The 22,283-nt window shown below is 41.3% G+C and overlaps 1 protein-coding gene across 1 annotated transcript in view; it reads right to left on the bottom strand.

Annotated features, from left to right (window-relative positions):
• Positions 1-22,283, bottom strand: part of CFAP221 (cilia and flagella associated protein 221) — a 563,252-nt gene that overhangs the window by 348,408 nt on the left and 192,561 nt on the right. The window contains exons 9-12 of the mRNA XM_085646788.1: positions 14,648-14,780; positions 14,435-14,546; positions 8,155-8,263; positions 1,875-1,962 (exon numbers count right to left, since the gene is read on the bottom strand). Of these exons, the coding sequence (XP_085502914.1) occupies positions 1,875-1,962; positions 8,155-8,263; positions 14,435-14,546; positions 14,648-14,780 (442 nt within the window). The remainder of the gene's footprint in view (positions 1-1,874; positions 1,963-8,154; positions 8,264-14,434; positions 14,547-14,647; positions 14,781-22,283) is intronic.

The raw sequence follows: 22,283 nt of genomic DNA, 5'->3' as shown, positions 1-22,283 counted from the left end.
TGAAAACTAGAGCAAGCTATAACTGGGTCGGCTCTCTCGTGTAAACTATCTCTAAAAAAATAAATTATTATTAATAGCAGCAGATGACCATGATCCAAGAACACAAATCACTTGGAAATTACATGTGGATTTTTAAAGACAAGGCCAATGTTAGAACGAGAAAGGTGGTTTCTGTCCTGCAACCTTCTTATCTTGCTCCTGACAATACCAGGCCTCAATTACCCATCAATAGTGATGGATATGGTGCTCTACCATCACTAAGGTGATAGCCATGGGGATACATTTATGTTTTCATATTTTTAAGCTGATGATATATTTTCTGACATCAAAAAACAAGGTGATCCCAATCCACAGTTTTTCGGCCATCATGCCACCCCAGTTCAGACCCAGCCATATGCAAATCAGCCTTGACCCTGCTCCTCATGGGAACAGTCCAGACTGAACTGCCAGGTCAGGTCCTCCCTGAACCGGATTACAAGCAACCCAGGACAGGTTTCACCCTTGTTATGGGCTCATCAGCCAGGTAAAGCTTGATTCCAGTAGCATAGTGAGAACGGTACCCACCTCTGGACATACCCCTCACACTTAGGGCATCTAAAAACAAAGTGATGGATGGAATGCTTGAATTAATCTCAGCCGAGTAATTTCCAGTGGCTGAGATTAATTCAAACATTCCATCCATCACTTATTGTATACTTTAGCATATATTTTCCAACAGCATTAATTTCTGTGATTAGTAAATAACTGTCCTTTTCAAGACTGCATCCTGGATGAAAGCCATGCCCTCCCTGCCTGTTTTGTACAGTTTTACATTCACTATATCTACAATCCATTACATTACATTTTAGCTCTACTTCCCAAACATGCCATATCCTGTTGAAACAAACATGAATTGGCAAAGACAATAGGGCCCTCCTATGAGAGTGCTATTGGCATGATCAATGTATTTTAGCCATGTTTGTACAGCAGCACGGCAGCTGTTCAGCTTGGCAAAAGGTAAGTGAAAAAAGCCATAGCGCAGCCAGCACAGGCCATTTATAGCCTTTCTTTTAAAAAGGTGTGTAACTTAGATGATTCCTGCCTTGAAAGGTGTGCAACCTAACTGTTTACCTTCTCGAAATTTGTATAACAAGGGCGATGTACTCAAAAGGTCGGCCTCTTGCCATGAGCAAGCTACGTGGCCTTAGGAAACAGGCCACGTAGTAATTACAATAATTATGGAAGATATTCAGAATCTACCAACAGCCTCATTTTGAGTCTCCTGAAAATCCTGATGGGGTTGTCAACAGGTGTTACCCACCCCATCGAGATCCAAAGTAACTCCATGGTGGAACTCCTAGGTGGAAAATGGGTTACGATCATTGGGACTGGTGAAGTGTTCTCAATCTCCAAAGGAATTCCCCATTTCTTGGGTTGATTTGGGGCCTTGCTTTGGATGGTAAAACCCTCCAGTCTCCATAACCCCTGCGGTCCTAAATGAGGGGAGGAGCCCCAACGCAGGGTAAACTAGAAGCATAGATAAATAATCAATGATAACAGAAATCCCCCTCCCTCAAGCCTATTTGCCTACCCACTGGGTCACCTCCAGAACCAAAAACCTTTGGCTTCACTCGGACTGTCTCTCATCTTTTACTGCCCTTTGTAAAAAAGAAGACTTTCTGATTTTTTACTTTTTTGCTGCACACTCCTTTTAAATATACTGTGCATTTGGCTCCTTCTCTTGTCATGGTCTTAAGAGACTCTTTTGAGCAGGTTTCCTACTCCTTATGACCCAACTGAACAAATGCACATCACTCACATGTATTCGCTCTAGAATTACATTTGCATTGTGAAGAAATAAAAAATGTATTAAAATAAGAATAGTAGAGTTCAACCTTTACAAGCTCTTCCCCTCTGGCTCGCTCCTCGAGAATTTCCATTTTTTGAGATATTGATATTGGATCATTTCCAAGATTCACTTGCCTATGTGAAAAAAGTTACAGTTCAGTCAATGTGATCCAGAGGACAGTTCAAAAATATTGCTGAGAGAGTATCCAGATCTATCCAGATAGATTAAGGAAAATGGAAAATACGAAATGCATTTTAGAATCTGTAAAAGTTAAATATATATAGTTATCTATGCACTTCAGCTTGTAAGCCAAAGACATTGATGTGCCCTTATAATATGTATTAACTACAGAGTTACACCTTAGTTCATCATTTACATTTAAAGGAAGTTGAATGTCCATAAGAAAATGCTAAGGGCCTCATTATGAGTGTTCTGGATTTGGTGGCAATAATGTGATACTTTCAGAGGTACCGATGCTAGGGATGCCGGGAACTCTATGGGAGTTTACCAATGGGACCCTGAGATTCCAGTGAGAAATGAAGAATAACAAGGGAAATCAGGACTCCACTGGTATTTCCTCATTCTCGCTCGAACGATTTTGACTACTTTTCAGCAGCTGGAGTCCCCAGGAGAAAGTCAAAATTGTAACTCACAGGGACTGGTAATTCCCTTTACCGGCCCTAGAAGAAGCCTATGGGGCATGAATATCTTATTGGAAGAACAATAGATGTGTGTTGCCCACTTTTATATGAGCTTCAGCGCCCATCAGAGGCTCGGGAGCAGACCTATCTTACCATAACTCGCCTGTGGACCTTATCCTAGAAGGGGGATGAATGTGGTAAAATACCCCCATTAATGGGCGACACCAATATTTATAGTCACAATCCTTGCTATGCCAGCCTCCTCAGTATGGGCCCATGCATGAACTGGAGTCTCTGCTGAGGGCCTGCATCTGTCAGCTGGTGGGAGCACTGGAGTGGCATTGATCGGATTTCAGCTCCTTAACCCCGGAGGATTGAGGCTGGTGTCTGGCGTGGGCTGCGGCGACGATCTGACAGTAGCAGAGCGGAGTTGAGGAGAAGTGTGTGCAGCTGCCGTACCTGGGACCCCATGTCAGTGGGGCGCGCAGCGGAGGCAACACTCGGCTTGCGTCTGACGCTGGGAGGGAGAGTTCTCCTTCAGAGGACCACGCGGCGAAGTGCTGGACTGCAGTGGGCCAGCTCTGATGGATTTAGCCTGCCAGACGGAGGCAGCTTCGAGGGGACAGAGCAGCAGGAGTCTCTCCAAAGGGAGACTCCTGAGACTGTTTTGGGCCTAGTGACAATGCAGGCAGGGAATGAAGAGCTTGCTTTATTACCCCTATGGGGGGAAAGACCCCGAGCTATTGAATAGCTGAGCTGCCCTGGTACTTTAGAACCCCCCCCTTTCTCTCCCCCTTGGGTAAGAGAAAGTGCTGGAAGGGGCCGGACCGGGCCCGGGTGACCTGAGGTGCGAAGGGCCTTGCAGGGTCGTGGCAGAGCTGTCACGGCCTCGCAGCCCGCCACTGTCGGTGAGTCGGGTCCCATCCCTAGGTGACGGAGGTGGCCACTTGGACTTCGGGCTGCGGGCAGTGAACTGGTGGGCCCCTGCGACTACTTAAGCATTAATAGTGTCTGGTGGGAACTGAGCACTGCATCCTGCTGTTTGGCCAAACCTGGGGCTGTGGGGGGATAGCCCAACAGGAGGATGGTTTGCCAGCAAAATGTGAAGAGGAGTACCCAGGACAAGGAGGTGGTCGTCGCTGGGTCGGATGCACCTGAGAAAGGTGGGGTCAGTGCCTCACTGGCTGTGCACACTGCGGCTATCCTGCGAACTGTCAAAGACATGAAGATTTCCTTGGAAACCCAAAAAAGCTGCAGTGGTGGGCGAGGTGGGGTTGCTGAGAGACGATCATAGGAAACTAATAGAAGGGTCAAAGATTCTGAGGATCAACTGGGCGTTGTTCTGCTGTAGATAAAAGAACTTACTAAGAGATGCTCGGCCATGGAGAAGGAGGTGAGACAATTGGCCGTCCAGCCGTCCGGTTAAAGGAACAACAGGCGGCCCAGTGTGGCTACACCAACCAAAGAACTGGTGAAGGCTGCTCAAGAGCAAACTGTCAAGAAAGTCCAGAGTTGCAGCAGCTCAGAACAAACTGAGACTAAACTAGAGACAGACGATGACCACCTGCCCTTGGTGACACCAATGACGTTTGACCACATGGGGTTGGAAAGGCTTTCACCAGTGACAAGGTCTGGCAAGAACATCAACGGCTCTTGGGTGAGGGAGTTTTGGTGGTTACAGGGGGCTTCTTGCTATGAACTAAAGACTGCCTAAGTGGGGCATTGAACAATGGATGGCCCTACACCATACACCGGGGGCTCCCGCCCAGCTAGAGTAGCATAAGTTTGTTTAATATCGTTTTTGTTTGGGGTTTATACATACTATGAGTTGGGGGGATTAGTTTTATGATCACTACACAATAAGGTAGGGTGATGAGAGTTAGGATCAGGGGTGCTCCACAACACTTTAACACACCATGGGCCGGAGGAGTTTGTAGATCATTCATATACAGGGAAAATGTCTCTTATGGGGGTGGGAAGCACATGCTCACCATGACTGAGATTCAAGCACTGGCGCTACTGACCTGGAATGTTAACGGCTTGGTAACAAGGCCAAGAGTAGTATGATACTCAGCGCTCTTCATAGATATGAACCTGACATTGTGTATCTGCGGGAGGCACACCTTATTGGTGAACAGCACTGTAGCATGGGAAGGGGGAGGTATACGCCGATAGGATATGCACAGTATCCTCAGGCTCGAGAGGGGTGATGATTCTGATTAGGAAGGCATTACAGTTTCATGTGCAATGCACATGGGCAGACACAATGGTGTTACACTGCGGCCCTGGGAGAATATGTGGGAGACAGTGTTATAGTGTTATTGATCAATGACTATGCACCCCTCGGCCTTCAGCAAGCAACATTACAACATGTGGGTGCTGTTCTATTGGAAGACCACTGGCCGTGGTAGGTGGAGACTTCAATTTGGTACTAAATACACATTTGGACAGGATGAGATCCAGGGCAGAAGGGGAAGCCACCATAGGGAAATTGAAAGGATTCATGTGGGTCCTGGGATTATATATAATCAAAAAATGGGGCCACTGTTCCAGTAGTGGGGTACAAAATGTTACCCATTCGCTGCATGGGGGAGAGAAAAGACGAGAAAGAGAAGATAAGAAGAATGTAGGGCCTCCTAGGTCTAGGTACCTACTAAAGAGAGGGGAGAGCTAGTCTTGCCTCATGTTGCCCTCACACCCCCCGAAGGATGTCATGCTTCATCAACGGGCGTTTGCTCCTCGTCGGGCCGGCGCTGCATAGAGTACTCACCCCACATGCCCACAGTCATCTGACAGCTGTTCTCAAAAGATCTCCGCCAAAGCGACCCTTTGGGGGACCCGTAGGGCATTGCAGCGCCGGCCCGACGAGGAGCAAAAACCCCATGATGAAGCATGACATCCTTCAGGGTGTGTGAGGGCAATAAGAGACAAGACTTGCTCTTGCCTCAGAACAGTGGGTTCTAGACTTAGGATCACTCTTTTGCTTGTTTTCTTCCTTTTTTCCTTTTGGTGAGTGGGTGACGTTTGGCACCCCTACCTTCGGAACAGTGACCCCCCCCCCCCCCCCCCTTTTTGATTTGACGACTCGATTTAGAAGCACGGGCAATGGACCATAATTAGCTCCTGGTCCCCGTTCCTTTTTGTTGATATTGTTTTAATTCAACATCAGTTTACTGACCATTTATTAATCTGCTCACTTTTAAATATTTTGACACCAAAAAACAGATCTTTTCTCCGATTTCCTTTTTTATCGAAATAAAGCCTTTTTGACTTTATTAGCTTTCGACAATTATTCTCTGTAAAGCATTTTTTTGTGGCTGTTCCTGACTTTCCTTCAAACATCTGCTTGCCATGAAATTCCTCTGTGGAACATGTTTTTGTATTTGCATGCATCTCTGTCTGGATCAATATTTTTATTCTCATCATTTGTGAACACGGTAGGTATTGTTTCACCGATTCCGAGTGAAAACTTCCATTGTGCAATATTTATTTTCTCTGAAATCAAAAGTAGAAGACATATACAAATTTGCAGTCATACCATCTGCGTTTGTTATTATCTTCATTCTTTCATCCTAGTGGAGTAGGAGTTCTGAAAGGAAGACACGTCAAAGAAAATATTCTGCTGTTTTGTCATCTACTACATTATAGTGATGGAATCCAGGCATGAGCAGTGGTGGGGGCCCACAACGTGTAAAACACATTGATAAACCATTGTGGAAATTTACGGAAAAAAATTAGTTTTCATCATTGATACTGTTGATGCTTATGCTGCTAACAGCACCTGGGATTTTTTTCTGGCACTCAATGTCAAAACAAATATCAGTTAAGCGGTATATGAAGGTATTAATTCTGTGGAACCTTAAGACACTGTGTCCATTAAGTGGGACTTAATTGAAATGGATCTTCTTTAGAGAGCTTTAGAATAATTGTAACAATTTGATTTAGGAGCATTTAAGCATTTTCTTAGTTTACTATGTAATTTTTGTGACGATTTATCAGTTGATGTAGTGGGCTGGTATTTCCTCTGATGCCATTTGATAAACTGATTAGTTTTCAGGTCTGAGAAAACAGACAAGCTTTGGCAACGCAATAGGTCTTGCTGTATAGTGGAGTTTAGTGGTTTAGATAGGAGTGAAGAGTAGTGTTATGAAGTTGGTTAAAATGTTGTGAAGTGTTGTGGAGGGAGTATAGTGTTTTTTTGATAAGCTAGTATTTTCTGGATTTCTAGAAGGCATATAGGTATGGAGGCAGGTATTACACTCAGTCTATTGTTATCCTTCTTATAGCAGCAATACACAAGAAATGATAAACTTAATTTCCCAGGATCTCTACACATCACAACATTAAACCACCAACCCAGTTCATGTATGCAACACCAAGGAACTCCACACCAGCCCAATATTTATATTTATATCAAAGTTAGAAATAGTTACATTTACAATAAAACTCCCATTATAACAGGAAGTGTTTGGCAATTTAGAACCTTAAACATGCTGTACAAATGTAGGCAACTTTACAATAAAAATAGTTTGGCCATTCTGGCAGATTTTGTGAAGTTTCAGAGAGATTGGCCAACAGCGCCAAATGTTAAATGAGGCTAAGGTCCAGCTCAAATAACATTTTCCACATAAGTTTCATGGGAAGCTGAAGTCAGAACATATAGTGATGTGGGTAGTTTTGGAATCATAAAATGCATGATCACCAGTTTTGAGAAATGCTGTTAACAATAATGTATCTACTGAGCATGTGTGGAATAAAGAGATAATTGTAGGTTATCCTGAGGTTCTAAGATCTGTGGATCCAGAAAACATATTTTACATCCTGAGATGCTGGTTTAGAGCACTTGAACTCCACCACCATATATTTGTTAACATTTTCAAATCCTTTTTGATCCAAAATGCTATATTTGGCACAGTGGTGGCAGGGTTTGGCACCAGGATAAGCTAACCCATGCTTGCTCCCCCTCTTTGCATCATCTGTATACTGGATGGCACACACTGTTAATGGTAGTAGGCTATGTGCTGTGTGTACACACATGCATTTAACATAACCATTGCCAAAAATGTGTCAATGGCGTTAAATGTCCGAATGGTACATATTATTCATATTTGCAGGTAAATTGTTTCTATCACACACCTGCACTTTGCTGTGTTATGTACACAATACCCATTCAACAAACAAAGGAAGGAGGTAATAACTAGTTAGTCCTCCTAATCCCCATTCCTTGCCATTCCTCCATCCTATCTCAAAAGACTGACTTATGCATGGGTTATGCATTGGGAGGCTTTACAAATCTGAGAACCTTACCCTATGGAGACCGAGAGGAATACTAATATGGTTCCAACTTCCATGTTCATATGTGATGGAGAAAAAAGACGACCACGGCCTTTTGAGGAATTCCATTCCAAGTAACATAAAAAGAGATAAAGGTGTCCTTTCAACAAACTAGAATAAGCTAATTTTTCTAGAAATGTTCTTGACTTACTGCAAAGGACTATTAACTAGATCACCAAGTAAAAGTTGTGATACATAAGAAAATATGTAGTAAAAATGTATGCAGGGATACATGGACCTATATCTAAACTGATAAATTTGTAACCATAGTGGTTTAACTTACATGTTTCTTAAGAAAAGAGAAACTATACATTAATACCAAAACAGCTGTTGGACTACTTTGTTCCTTACCATTTCAACTGGTTTGCCTCTTCTTTTTTGACATTTTGGTGTACCATTTGTTCAAATGCAGCTTCTTTCATTTGTCTTGCTCTCGGTCCTTCACTTGATTGTATCAGCCCTGCATAAGGGAATTAGGGATTAGTTCAGAATAATTTGTGAAACAAAATTACAACTGGTCAAATTGCTTGAGTGAAATCAAATTGCTTGAGTGAAATGTTTTTTTCACACTATTTTACAAATGTTCAGCATGCTAAAACATATGTGTTATATCACACTGCCTATGCATACTTACTGGTATTAGGAAGAAATCCTGCACTGCTTCTCATAAACAGGGCATGCATTCACAAGGCCAATGAATTTGGCTTCATGTGCAGCTTTCTACAGCAAGTTTCAACTAGATACAGCACCATGACTGATTTAGCCATTGTGTGATACATTAAAACCTTTCAGGCCAAGGTATAGCTGTGGTTGACCGTGGTTCTTACATGCTGGCTGGCATTTGCAAGAGCTAGGGAGTCGTGGTATTGAGAATAAGGATGAAACATTTGTCGGATCAGAGTCCATCGTAATAAAAAGTTCTGACAAAGTCAATCAGTTTACTTTGTTTGCCATGGTGTCATGAAGGGTACCATGAACAGATAGGAAGCTTGATAAAAATGATATATTCATTGCTAGAAAGCAGAACAACACATGCCCTAGCAATCGCTCTAATACCTGACAGCAATTGACTCAAGCTCAGAGCGTCACCAGAAAATGCTGAAATCAACATCCCAACATAACAGACGGCACAAAGGTGCCCCACAACACAGTAAATATCACTGCATAACACACATCCACCCTTTGCCCACAGCCAAAACTACAACAACTCAAAGGACTATGGATAAATGAAAACAAAATAAAAAAAATGAATAAAACATAATCATACAAATATCTGGTAAGACGCTGCAGGTAAAGACGTGAGATGCTTGTATCTGGTCCAGGGAGGACCTGGACTGACAGTTCGTGCTGGACTGTTTCTATGGGGAGCAGGGTTAGGACTTATTTGCATATGACTGGGTCCAAACTAGGGGGGCGTGGTGAGCAAAAAACAAAGGATTACACTCAGATCTGTAACTTGGGATGAATGTTTTATTTGTTCAGCATTTCATTCATCATCTATTCTTTTTGCTTTGGTTACCCTAAGTGGGAAGGATATTCCCAGATGTGGGTCTTGTGCTCACTGTGCCACTGCATTTTAGCTAGCCTGGCTGATGAGGGGTGATACCTCAAATCTTGTCCCAGGATGCTCGTTTCCGATCCAGGGAGGACCTGGCCTGGCAGTTTGGGCTGGACTGTTCCCATGGGGAGCAGGGTCTAGACTGATTTGCTTATGACTGGGTCCAAACTGGGGTGGCATGGTGAGCAAAAAAACGATGGACTAAACCCATATCTGTGACTGGGGGGTGAATGTTTGAATTGTTCAGCACTCCATCCATCTTCTGTTTTTTTTGCAGGTAAAGACGTAGTTGCCGGTAACAAAGATTATTCCTCCACAATGGAGTAAAAAAAAAAAATCAGAAGAGGAATCACCCTCTCCACTTGGTCCAGGAACCACAGTAGAAGACACAGAAGGCACAACCACCCTACTGCAACTTCCTGTGTCCCTCCAAACCTCACAGCTGACACCTCCAACAACATCACCGAGCCACCAGCCCTTCTTTATTTCTGTTTTGTCAATTTTATTGGGTGAAAATTCCTCACTACGCATCTTACTCAAAGCAGCCCTTCTCTTGCTCCACCATTTACCATTCTCCACCAAAATAGCATGCTTGGAATCACTCACAACTCTTGTAAAAGGATAAACTTTGATTTATTCTTGTCCACACCAACTGGCCTTCTGATACTCAAAAAATTTCCCATTTTAAAACAAACATCCTTCACTCTCTTAAGTTAATCATATCTTGACTTACTTTTGGTTTGTGCCAACTACACCCTGATCTGAATATCTTGCGGATATATAACTTCAGAATACACCCATGTACTGTCCAACACCATTCTCAGACATAACTCATTAGATGAGTGTTTTCCTCACAATAAGACAAATGGAGCTACATCCGTTGTGGAGTGGGGTGAATTATGTTAACTCCATAATCTCTCACAAACCAACTTTTCATTTAATAACTGCACCACATGTTTATGATCGGTTACCAATGAGAACTTTCTTCACCACAGTATTTTGTATAGTGCTGGCTTCCCAAACACATGCCTTTCTCTCAATAGTGCTGTAATTTCCTTATGACCGCGAGAGGAATCTTGACGCAAACACATTTGGGTTCTAACTTCCCCTAACAAACTGACTCAGGACTAATCCACCCAACTGCCATCAACAGCAACAGTGGAAACAACATAATCACACAAAGGATGAAGAGCTGGAGCTCTGACAATTAAACTTTACAGATCTTCAAAAGAAGATTTCATCCTCCTACTTAAATTTAAATCCACTTTTCAACAGTTATCTCAACTGTGCTGTTTGTACTGCAAAACAGTCAATAAAACAAGAGTAATACTCACACAAACCAAGAAAGAATCTCAGTTGATTTTTATCCTCTGGGGATTTGCAATCTTATATATCCTCAACCAAACTCAGTTTAGGTTTGTTCCTTTCTCCTGAGATGCTAAGACCAAGGTATTCAATCTTTTTCACAAGAAATTGACATTTGCTTTTCTTGACAGTAAAATCTTTGTCTTTTAAAATGCTGAATACCTTTGCAAAACTAGTAAATGGCCAGGTCTTGTAAAATGTTGAATACCTTTCCAAATGGCCAGCTTGGACTGTGTAAATATGAGGATGTCATTTTGGTAAGCTATCACACTTGTCATATTCCCAAACAAATTGTACATTCGTTTTTGAAAAACTGATCTCTCCTAGGCCGGTCCAAATGTCATACGAAGAAACCTGAATGCACCAAATGGGGTGTTAAAAGTAGTGAGATACTTAGAATCTTCACAGAGCTCAACTTGGTGTTATGTAGATCATACATCTAGCATTGAGAACTCTTTTGCTTCATCTAACCAAGATAACATTTCTTGGATCTTCGTGAGAGGGAAACAGTCAACCAAAATGTTCTTGTTCAAGGATCTGAGATATACACAAAATCTCAAATCCCCGTTCTTTTCTTTGCCACCACTATAAGGGAGATCCACTGCAATGAGCCAATGGGCTCTAGGACACCATCTTTGCATAACAGGTTCAAATGCTCTCTAAACTCATTTCTGATGCTCAACTGAACATTTCTAACCTTACTGACCAGACGAAAAGTCTGATCTTTAAACACAATTCTTTGTTAAAATCCTTTTACCAAGCCTAGTCTATCTTAAAAATAAAATGTGACTTCACTTGAAAATAACCAACCTCTACTAAGGAAGTGGGGCAAGCTATACCTTGTCTCCGTCCCATCCCAAACTCGCTTTGATCCTTCCACCCTAAAATATTGTAACCTTTATTAGCCACATGGACATTTGTAAAGATCTCTCTATCTTTATGTACAATGTTGGATTGAAATAACCCAATATGTCAAAACAGAAAACACCAAATGCCACACTGCGAATGTCAAGAGGCAAGAGATGAACATGACTCTACTACTTGAAATACAACGCATCGGTGACAAAGGTAACTAGTGACCCAGAATACACAGTGACTTCAGTACATCACCAATATATATGGTACATACCTGATCACCCCCTTTACAATATCTTTGGAGTTCACCATTTTTATAGCTAAAACTACCCTACTTTCAGTTTCTACTAACTCATCTCATAGATCAGAGGACATACCTTGTTCAGTAACTGATACAACCTTTTGCAAAGCTTTACATACTCTTGCAAAGTGATCCATTGTTTTCACTTTAAAAAAGGTTTACTAACAGCAAGACAACATTTGGCATTGGTTAAATGGGTCTTGGACCCACAACGAAAACACGTTATTAACATTGATACTACCTTTATCAATTTTCCTCTTCTTGTAAAGTGGTCAAGATTCAGGTTTAGATTTAGAGAACACAGTATAGACAGAATTAACCTCAGTGGTGTGTTTGAACCATGATAGATCTTTTGGTACCCCGGTAATTTCCAGAGTGTTAGAAAGACTAGGGTTTCTGCAGCATAGCATTTTTTCTTGTAATCTCCTGTCATAAGAGTTGATCAAAATTTGGTCCCGTAAATAAATATAAAAATTTCTATCAAAAGCACAAATGGAAGCCAAAATCCAAAGTTCTGCCAAAAATCTGTCAGTTGGTTCATGCGCTTGTTGCCACACTTAAAAAACCTGTGCCGTTCCACTATAATGCTAATGTCTTCCAAGAACTATCTTTACAGTCTGTTCACTGCTTCTATCCTTTCACCTTATTCACCCAAACAGTTGTAAAGAATTGCTTGTTTTATAATACGATCACATTTAACACCATCAATTGCAATTTACATAGCTGTCAAAAGTTTTAAACCATTGCTTTCACTTAATGTTTTGTATTCCAGGTTCAGGGAGAAAAGCAGTAGGCAAAATTGCATTGTGTCCCCATAATATGAATGCAAAAACTTGGGAACACAGCTGAAAGCCTCTAAAGTACATTTGACCCCCACTGCTCATGGGGCAATTTACTCCAATAAGCTCTAGGGAGACTACAGCCAATCACCACTGAAGAGCCAAAACGCCACGCAATGAGCACAACGTTAAAGAAAAGCAGTTGTAGACTCCCAAAAACAAGTGAACATCACTGTTCCAGAAGATGTTTAATCCAATAATCTTTGCTCAGCATCGAGGAGTGATAGAGTCATCCAATGTGCACACTAATGAGCAGTTTCCTATTGGCTACAATGGTTTCTCAGGGGCTAGATCACAGTGGGATGCCTCCTCAAAATATTAGGATACAAGTGAAATCGGCTCCTGGGTACGTGCTGTGTGCCCAGCCGGCATGCTCTGTTAGTTCAGTGCACACTATGGTGCATGGTTCTCCATGCCTCAGATTGTGACGAGATAACGCACTGTTCTTCTTGCATTAGGCTATGCACGCGAGAGCTATAGCTCACAGTTCTTTGTGCCTCATGCTCTGTTAACAGTGCTAAACTATGGTGCACGCTGCGGAGCAGAGAAGAGCGCGCAAGGAAAAACAGTCACGTAGGCCAAGATTAAAAATTCAATTTGCAATAAAACCAAAGTCACAGGTGTGATCAAAAGCAAGGGCAGAAAGGAAAGCTGACTGACTGCTTCTGGCCGAGTCGCAGTCAAAGAAGGTTCTGTTCCAGACACCAGATTTGGTTCATCCTTGTCACCAAATCGTACTGTGACAGGTGGGAGGAACAGACAGGAAGGTTGATTAAAATGATTTATTTGTTTGTTGCTAAAATGTTGAACAGCAGTGGTCGTGCTCTAGTGATCGCTCCAATCCCAGCCAGCAACTGACTTGAACTCAGAGCGTCAACAGGAAACGCTTAAAACAGCATTTAAACATAACAGACAGAACAAAGGTGCCATAAAAAACAGTAAATAGCACCACATAACACGGTTTAAAAAAAAAAAAAACATTGTTGGGGGAGCTGCCAGTTTCTTACTAATATAGAAATAAACTGGAAAAAAACAAAAAGTATTGTTTTGTCTCAAAAAGCACACCTTGCCATTGTAGTACCTGGCACTTAAGGGACATACTTTCTGTGCAGCAATGCTCCTTGCGAAAGAGAAGGAGGATGCCTGTGGAATCAGTCTATGGCTGAAGTGGGCTGACCCTTTGTTCTATGCCTTATACTGTGGTGGGCGAAGAAAAATATGACAGACACAATAACAGTCTAATGACTGAAGAACGCTGACTGGAAGCTTCTATCATTAAGTATATTATACACACATTGGTACTAAAACCTAAAGGTCTTGGCTAACAAAAAACATCATTTGGAATACGAATATTTGGAAACATAATATTAAAACATTAAGAAATCACTTGGAACATAAAGTGCTTTGAGGAGTCTCCTGTTGATCTTAAGTGGATGATTTTTAGAGTGCTAGGTTTCAACTCTTCATAATATCTCATTAATAACTGGGTGTTAAAGTCGTCTTCAAATGAAAAACCTAGAACAATTAACAGCAGTTTAGGTTTCGAGAGACCTTCCATATCCACAGCCTACACATTTAGGTTACTCTGATCAATTATGTTTGGTATGAGGTACAAGTGTTTGGTTTTAAACTATGCTGAAATCAAAGTAAATACACATAGATGGCGCCTGCTAATATTTATTCTATTAGATGAAGGCTCTTTTGTTACATTACCTTCTCTCAGATCTTTTGCCTTCATCTTTCCAGGTTGTTGATTTAAAACCGTAGCCACAGCATAGGGACTTGACAAATTTGCTGGGAATATCAGGTTTTGGTACTCTATCTCCTGTTGGTCAAAACCGAAAGATGTATTTAAATATATGCCATGACGCTGGCCGCAGCACAGGATGTACCACTAAACAATTACTTGAAATTAGATGTGCATACCTTTACTTTCTGATGAGCAGTTTGCTGTAACAGCTGCAAATGTCTTTTTTTGCGAGATACATTCAGCACTGATTTTTCAGAAACACTCCTTGTCTTGCTTGGACGCATGCGCTCCTTCGCAAAATCCTCTTTTCTGTGAGATATACAAAGCACTATTACGCATAGTCAAATCAAATCCGCTTTATTCGATTTATGATACAATAAAAATCATAAAAGCACAATTTTAAGAAGAGAAAAACGCATTGTAACATTGAGGACAGCGGTGTTTCTTCGGTTTATACTGGAACCGACGTCATTGGACAAATATACAATCTTTAAAAAGTTATGGTGCATCATTTAATGATGGAGTGCTTAAAAGGAGTCGATGGAGGGCAGGGGGATTTTGACAGGCGCCAGGTTTCCTGTTTGGAACTGTGGCAGACCCCAAAGAAACAAGCATTGTCAAAACCAATAGGTCAGGCGTTGGTTGTCAGTCATTTTTTTGGCTTTTTCAGTGATTTTTTGGCATGGTTTGGTAAAATGTAATTGCTAGAAGAGCTTCTGTGCCCATGCAAATACTAACATTTTAGCCCATAGCAAAAATGTATTTATTGGTCTCAAAAGGCACCCGTTGTCATAGCAGTCTTTGACTCAAATGAACTACTTAGTGTCTGGATGTGCTCCTTCTGAAAGAGCAGAATGCTGTCACTTACAGTGGTGTTAAGAAAAATGAAATCCCTCCAACTTTGAACCTTGTGCCATGTGCCATGAACCATGTGCCAAATAGCTGTGACTGAGCGAATAAGACAAGAGAACCTCACAGTTATTCCTACCTCTGAGGGAATTCAGAAATTCTTCGTATCTTTTCTTCCTTTTCTCTACCCTTCATTCAGTTTTTTGTCCTTCCGTCTCTCTATCCTTTCTGTATTTGTTCATTCTTTTATCATTCTGTTCCCATCGATGTATACTTTTGCCTTTTCCATCGATCCATTCTTCCTTATCTCCATATTTCTTTCTTTTATCCAACTTTCTTCTTTCCATTCTTCTTTTTGTTAGACTGTCAATCCATCATCCGTCCTTCCTCCCTTCTTGCCTTATCCCATCTATTTCTCCATTCATCCTTCTCTCTATCCAGCCTACCATCTTACGTTCTTTCTTTCCTTCCATTCATCACTCTATATTTTATGTCCAACCATTCATCCTTGTCTCCATCCATCCAGGAACTATACTCCTTTCAATTCATCCCTGCATCCCTCTATCAACTGTCCATCTTTCTTTACATCCATCCCTCCATGTCCCTCTCCATCCATTGCTGCATTAATGCATTCATTCAACCTCTTTCCATCCTTCCCACCGTCTCCCCTTCTCTGCAGTTCTCCCTCCCATTCTTCCACTGCTAGAGGTCGTATACATGATATGAGTTTCGTGCAGATCAGAGTCTCCAATCAAAGTCAAAGGAGACATAGACAATGCCTTAAAAGTTTCCTATTACACACAACTATCCAATGGCCTCCAACCCCTGCTCAAGTTGCTAAAGCTGGGACTAACAATGCCCTGAGTCCCATGAATCATTCAGCCAGTCCTTGAGTTTGGGCAAAAACACTTTTCATAAAGATTTGTTAAGCAATGTATAGGGCTTCATTACCAGATGGGCAGATATCCTCATAGCATTCCTACTCCGCCCCATGGCGTTCAAGACATCAGAGGCATTGGTAACTCTGAAGCAGAAATACTCCTTATTAGGGGATATGGGTGATTACCATATGGGAAATGGTGTTTTCACATTGATTACTGCATACTTTATAACAGCAGGAGATTTTTTGCTGCAACAGCTGGGATCCCAAGATGAAATTGCCCTGTGTTAAGGTGTACCTGCATATTTTATGACCCCTTTGGGGAATGGCAAATCTAGCTACTGGCCCCAGAGGGGTTACTTAGCAATTTGCGATGAGGGCATTGGTGGTAAAAGCAAAACTACAAAACCTCTGGTTGAATGTGTCACGCATGGCTTCAATGAGATGCAATCTAGTCCTTATTCTGACATGCTGATAGTTTGTTCCTGATAACGAAAAACAGGACTTCTGCTTTAGCAGCCCCACACTCTGTAGTATCAACTCATTGGGCATCAGTATTTTAAAGATGCAGGAATACTGTGAAATCACGAGACAACCTTCATAAATAGGGAATAACATTGGGGATCGGTCTTTCTGGACTTATACCTTTATGTTATTCTTCACTTTTTTGGTATGTTTTCTGCCAGGCATTTCCTCTGCACTAAGCAAGTTGAATGTCAAGGTGAAACACTTGGCAGCTGTGGTTCCTGAAAAACGCCTAAGTCCCGATTTAACAATAATTCTAGTTACCACCAGAATATGGAATTACCTACACACTGAATCTTTGTGATGGTGAAGAAATAGTTCAAGTTTTTCTCCTTTTTCCATCTCTACATATTTAACAAAAAAGTTATCTTAATAAAGACAAAGGTTTTAAGTGAATTCTAGTATATTCGATATTCTGACCTACAAATAAGTTTTGTGTTGATGATGTTGACAATTTAACTTATTTTGATTTCCTGGAAATAAATGCATTTTGCAGCAAAGTGGATACAAACATATTGTGCTACACACCTTTGTTACAATTATTTCACTCTGCGGATCAACTAACACACTTTTCCATTAGCCAGTTCTTCCATTTATGTGCAGGAGATTGGTTACACACAATTCTTATATGTAATGGGACATAAGGATTAGATAATATTGTCAACCAGTGCAATGACACTGCTACTGACACACACACGACCATTTATAGCAAACGTCCATCACTAAGAACATTTGAAAGGAATTGATTTCTTTGCAATAATACCACCAATGAAAAGGGCAGGTGCTATATCATCATGGTGCTGGAGATAAATTCAATGTGTGAAGAGTAATGCCTATATACTTCTCTCGCGTAACCAATTGCACAGCTGTCAATTTCACTTGTCACATGGTATGCCTTATAGTTCTATTCACAAACATTGTTCATAAATAAATGTTAAGAATTGCACTTTTTAAACTGACTCAAAAAATGTAGAATTTGTTCACAATTTTTTCAAAACATATTCACAGGAAGAGCCTCCTCGCAAACACTTCCTGTTTGGTACACTATGGGGTTGGTCTGTTTTAGCTTTTTAGTCTGGCCCTGCCTATTACTGTGAGTCTACAGCTATTATACCGCCTTAACTGTGGTCCCTGAGGCTTCATCTAGGTGCCAGCTTCCCCGTGGCTGCGTACCATTAGCAATGGCAACTACAAGATGATGGAATGTTTGAATTAATCTCAATCACTGGCAATCATTCAGGTCGCATTCCAGTCCAACATTTTTTACCTACTGTGCCACTCTAGACAAAGAACCACTTTATGCAAATCGCTAACGACCCTTACACCTCATGGGAACAGGTGAATTGCTAGGGAAGGCTTCCTCCTGAAGAGACCACAAGCAACCCCAGACCACTTTTAACCTATTTTAACTCAGCTTGAGTCCTATGTCACAGTGAGCACGAGACCCACGTCTGGTCATATCCATTGCACTCAGTGCATCAGCAACAAGATGATGGATCTAATTCTTGAAATAATCACAGCCACAGGAAATCGCTTAGAGCCGCATTTCAGCCCATCATTTTTCACACACTATGCCACTCTAGTCAAAGACCTGCCTTATGCAAATCAGTTCCGACTCTGCTCCTCATGGGAATAGCTCAACCCAAAGTGCTAGGCGAGGACCCCTCTGAATGGACCACATGCAACCCCAGACAGGTTTTGACTTGCTTAGGTTGCATGAGTGAGGTATAGCTTGAATCCTATAGTACTGTTAGCACAGGGCAAATGCATGAGTATACCATTCGCACTTAGGGCACCAACTGCAACAACAAGTTTCAAACATTTCACCCATTAACTTTTTTGTATACTTTTGTGCGACACCGTAAGTGAGACAGGTATGCCTAGACATGAGACACATGCTCATCGTGCCACTGGAACCAAGCTAGACAGGACTGGCAAACCACAATCGGGACGAAACCGGTTTTGGGTTGCCTGAATTCTGGTTCAGGGAGGACCTGACCTGGCAGTTAGGGATGGACTGTTCCTATTGGAGCAGCAGCAAGACTGATCTGCATATACCTGGGTCAAAATTGAGGTGGCATGGTGTGCAAAATAACAATGGACTAAGATGCAGGCCTGAGTAATTTTCCAGTGGTGATTAATTTAAGTATTCTGTTCATCATTTTTTAGTATACTGTACTGCAACGGGCATGCCCAGATGTTGGTCCCATGCACCTTGTGCCACTGGAACCCATCTGCACCCGACTGACGAGCCCCAATCAGTGCGAAACCCGGCATGGGTTGCTTGTAATCCTGGTCATGTAGGACCTGGCATGGCATTTTAGTCTGGATTGTTCCTATTGGAGTAGGGTTAAGACTGATTTGCATATGGCTGGGTCCAAACCGAGGTGTCATGGTGTGCAAAATAAAGATAGACTGAAATGCTGCCTTGTTAATGGCTAAGATATTTCAAGCATTCAATCCATCACGTTTTTGTATACTTCAGTGCCATTAGCAATGGGCATGGCTGGTGCATTAAGTACTTCCTGCATTATACAGATTTTCTCTCCAGTTGATTTCCCTTAGGCCCATAATCCACAATCCATCACTGCCACTGGATTTTGAGTTGTAAAAAAGTAAATATAAATATAGAAAAATGAAATTGAATGACAAAATGAGGGACGGTCTACAGTAAAGACACACTCTCCATGCGACAAAGTCATGTATGGAGTGGAGGATTCCGATGCACCTTCACATCTGAGAGTCACCTTTGGCTAGTGGCAGTCATATGGAGATGTTCATTCAGCTGAACAGAGTTGTTTATTAATTTCAGCAGCTGCAGAACATTCGAAAGTTCCTTCTTGCCCTCACTATAAACCTCAAGAGTATTTAGCCTTCATTAATGTGATGAATAGCATGCACAGCTAAAACCACAAATTTGATCAATTATTTCTTTGTTATTAGAAATCCTTGTATTCACTCCCACTTTCTGAAGTGTAATTTTAATAAAAGCTTTACATCATCAATTAGATAAATATACAATTCAATATGTGCAGAAAAAATGCTCAAATATCGATTAATACAGGGGCACCTATTTTTCAACCATCTCAATTGTAATGCATTTTTTAATGTGTAGTACTTTGATAAGTTTTAAGTACTGTTTATACAAACTACTGTGTCCCTGTTAACCTTTAAATCTAAACACTATCATGTGATTTAAAACTGCATACAGAAATGCATCACACATTGTATACTCAATAATTAGGTAAAAATTTACTTTGAGATTTGAATTGAATATGTTCCTGTTTAATCCCAGGGTATCATTTTGTTCCTTCAATCACATTGTCCTTATGAATTAATAGAATTCGATGCTGCTTTGTGATACATTTGTATCAAATTGGTTCATAAATCTCTTGAAGACACCTGCCTAGAGATGGCAGAGATGGAGGCTAGTTGGACACTTTTGAGAAAATTGGATCACTACTTGTTTAGAAAATCTCAGTGTATTAAATACTAAACAAATGTTCTTTATTTCAGAAGGAGACTTGTAATTTTTTGTCTCCTATTACTTTGAGCTTGCATTTTATTGCTTCTTTTTTGGCTAAAAGTGTAAGAAATGTACTTTATTTCTTATCAATTTTATGTGGACATATTCTGAAAATTCTTCAGGGTCACTTTTTCAAAGTATTTTTGTCTTTCCTGAGATAATCACCATCTATCTAAACAGCTCTTCTCAAAAATCTAACCGTTCCTAAAATGTAAGGTAAAGTTCTTGATTTATGAAACGTTTCAAACAGTTTTTAAACCAACTATCAAAGATTTTCTGCCTCTAAAGAAAGGAGGGATTCCTTACAAGGTGTTTGTGGTGAAATTACAGTAAAGTTCACATTATTAAGGCATGCTAAACATTTCACTATGAACTACAGATGTTAAACTGGTGAACAATTGGCAGGCATCTTTGGAAAATGCCAACAAGAATAATAATATGTAAATTTACTACTTGATAACAGATACCTTGCTCCTAGCTGAGGTCGCTGCCATCTGAGCAATCAAAATGTCCACCTCCTCCGGATCCCGTATGTTGTACATCTTATTCCTCCACATAATCTTAAGCAACGCAGGGAATTTTATCTGAACTTTAGCCCCATTTCTCTGTAGATCGTTTATCTTTGTACCCAGCTCCAATTGTTTCTGCGCCATTCATTTACCGATATCCGACCTCACTTGATACGTGATATCCTCATACCTCAGAGGTTTCTGTCTTAACAAACGATTTAAGATTAGTTCTTTGAGTGCATAGGTGAGGGAGTTGATGAGGATTTTCCTAGGAGCCTTTCTGTTAGCTGTTAGTTTAAACGGTTCAGTGTGGACTCTTTGGATCTCCTTATCGAGGTCTACATCCTGTTTGTCTGACAAGAGCCCTTCTCGTAGTAACTTACAGACAAAACGCTTGATAACCCCTTTCTCTGTACCTTCTGGAATATTTAATAATCTTAAGTTATTTTGCCTTGAATGATTTTCCAATCTTTCGAGGTCATCTTGCAGGGACTTTTTCTGCATCTTCAAGGTTTTAATGTCGCGAGAGTGAACATTCACTTTTACTGACAGCTCTTTTACATTCTGCTCAAGGATTGAAGTATGTTCAGTAAGGCAATTCAGCTTTTCCTCTAACACTGCACACTTATCCTGTATGCTTTTCTGATTGACTTCTGAAATCTTGAATTTCTTCTGGATATCTGATCTTAGATCCAGAATAATTTGTCCAAGGGGCCTTGTTTTTCTTATCTGACATGTGAATTTGCCTCCAGGGCTTGTGGTCTTATTTTATCTGAGGCTTTTGTGATACAAGGCCCCTCACTTTGTCCTGCTCCCTCCTGTTCCCCCTCCTCTAAGTTTGTCAGTGGGGTAATGTGATTACTAATAAAATTAGGGGACTCTTTAGGCCTTATTGAAGTTTCCAGGTCTCTGCCCATCCCCCTTCACCTCCCTGCATCTGCACAGCAGTTTTAGCCTGCTCCATAATTTTAAAGTAGGAGTTAAGCGAAGGTGTGGGATTAGGAAAGACAGAGCTTTCTTTTAGCCAGCAGCGTCTTGGTCTTCCGGAACTCTTTAACACCTTTTTAAGGGGGACAACAGAAACCACTTAATTTGTAAACAACTCTTTAGCCCTTGGACTCTTAACTTTCCTCTCAGGTGAAGACCTCAGTTTATTCTATTTTTAATTGATAATGGAGGATGTACTTTAGAAGGAGAGGGCTCTTCTGTTGCAGTTTCAGAGCTCTGATGACACCTTTATCACAATTACTCTCGCTCTTCTAGCCCCCTCTGAGCTCCGCAAAGTAACTGGAAGTACCTGAGAGGAAGCTACCTCTTCCATCGACATTTGTTGCCCCTCTAAATTGCCAGCGTTCTTCATGCTTGTTCTCCCATCAGACTTCCTGGGGATGGGGTGTACCAGGAAAACACCACACTCCTCCAAGTCCGTGGTGCCCCCACTTCTCCTCCGCAAAGCCAACAGCGGCTCACTTTAGCTGCACCTGTGCTGACTCTGCTTAAGCCCACCCAGGGGCCGGCATGGG

This window comes from Triturus cristatus, chromosome 3_2 (genome assembly GCF_964204655.1).
Source record: "Triturus cristatus chromosome 3_2, aTriCri1.1, whole genome shotgun sequence".
NCBI lineage: Eukaryota > Metazoa > Chordata > Amphibia > Caudata > Salamandridae > Triturus > Triturus cristatus.
Note: the sequence above shows the minus strand (reverse complement) of the source record. Positions and strands in the feature narration are given on the sequence as shown.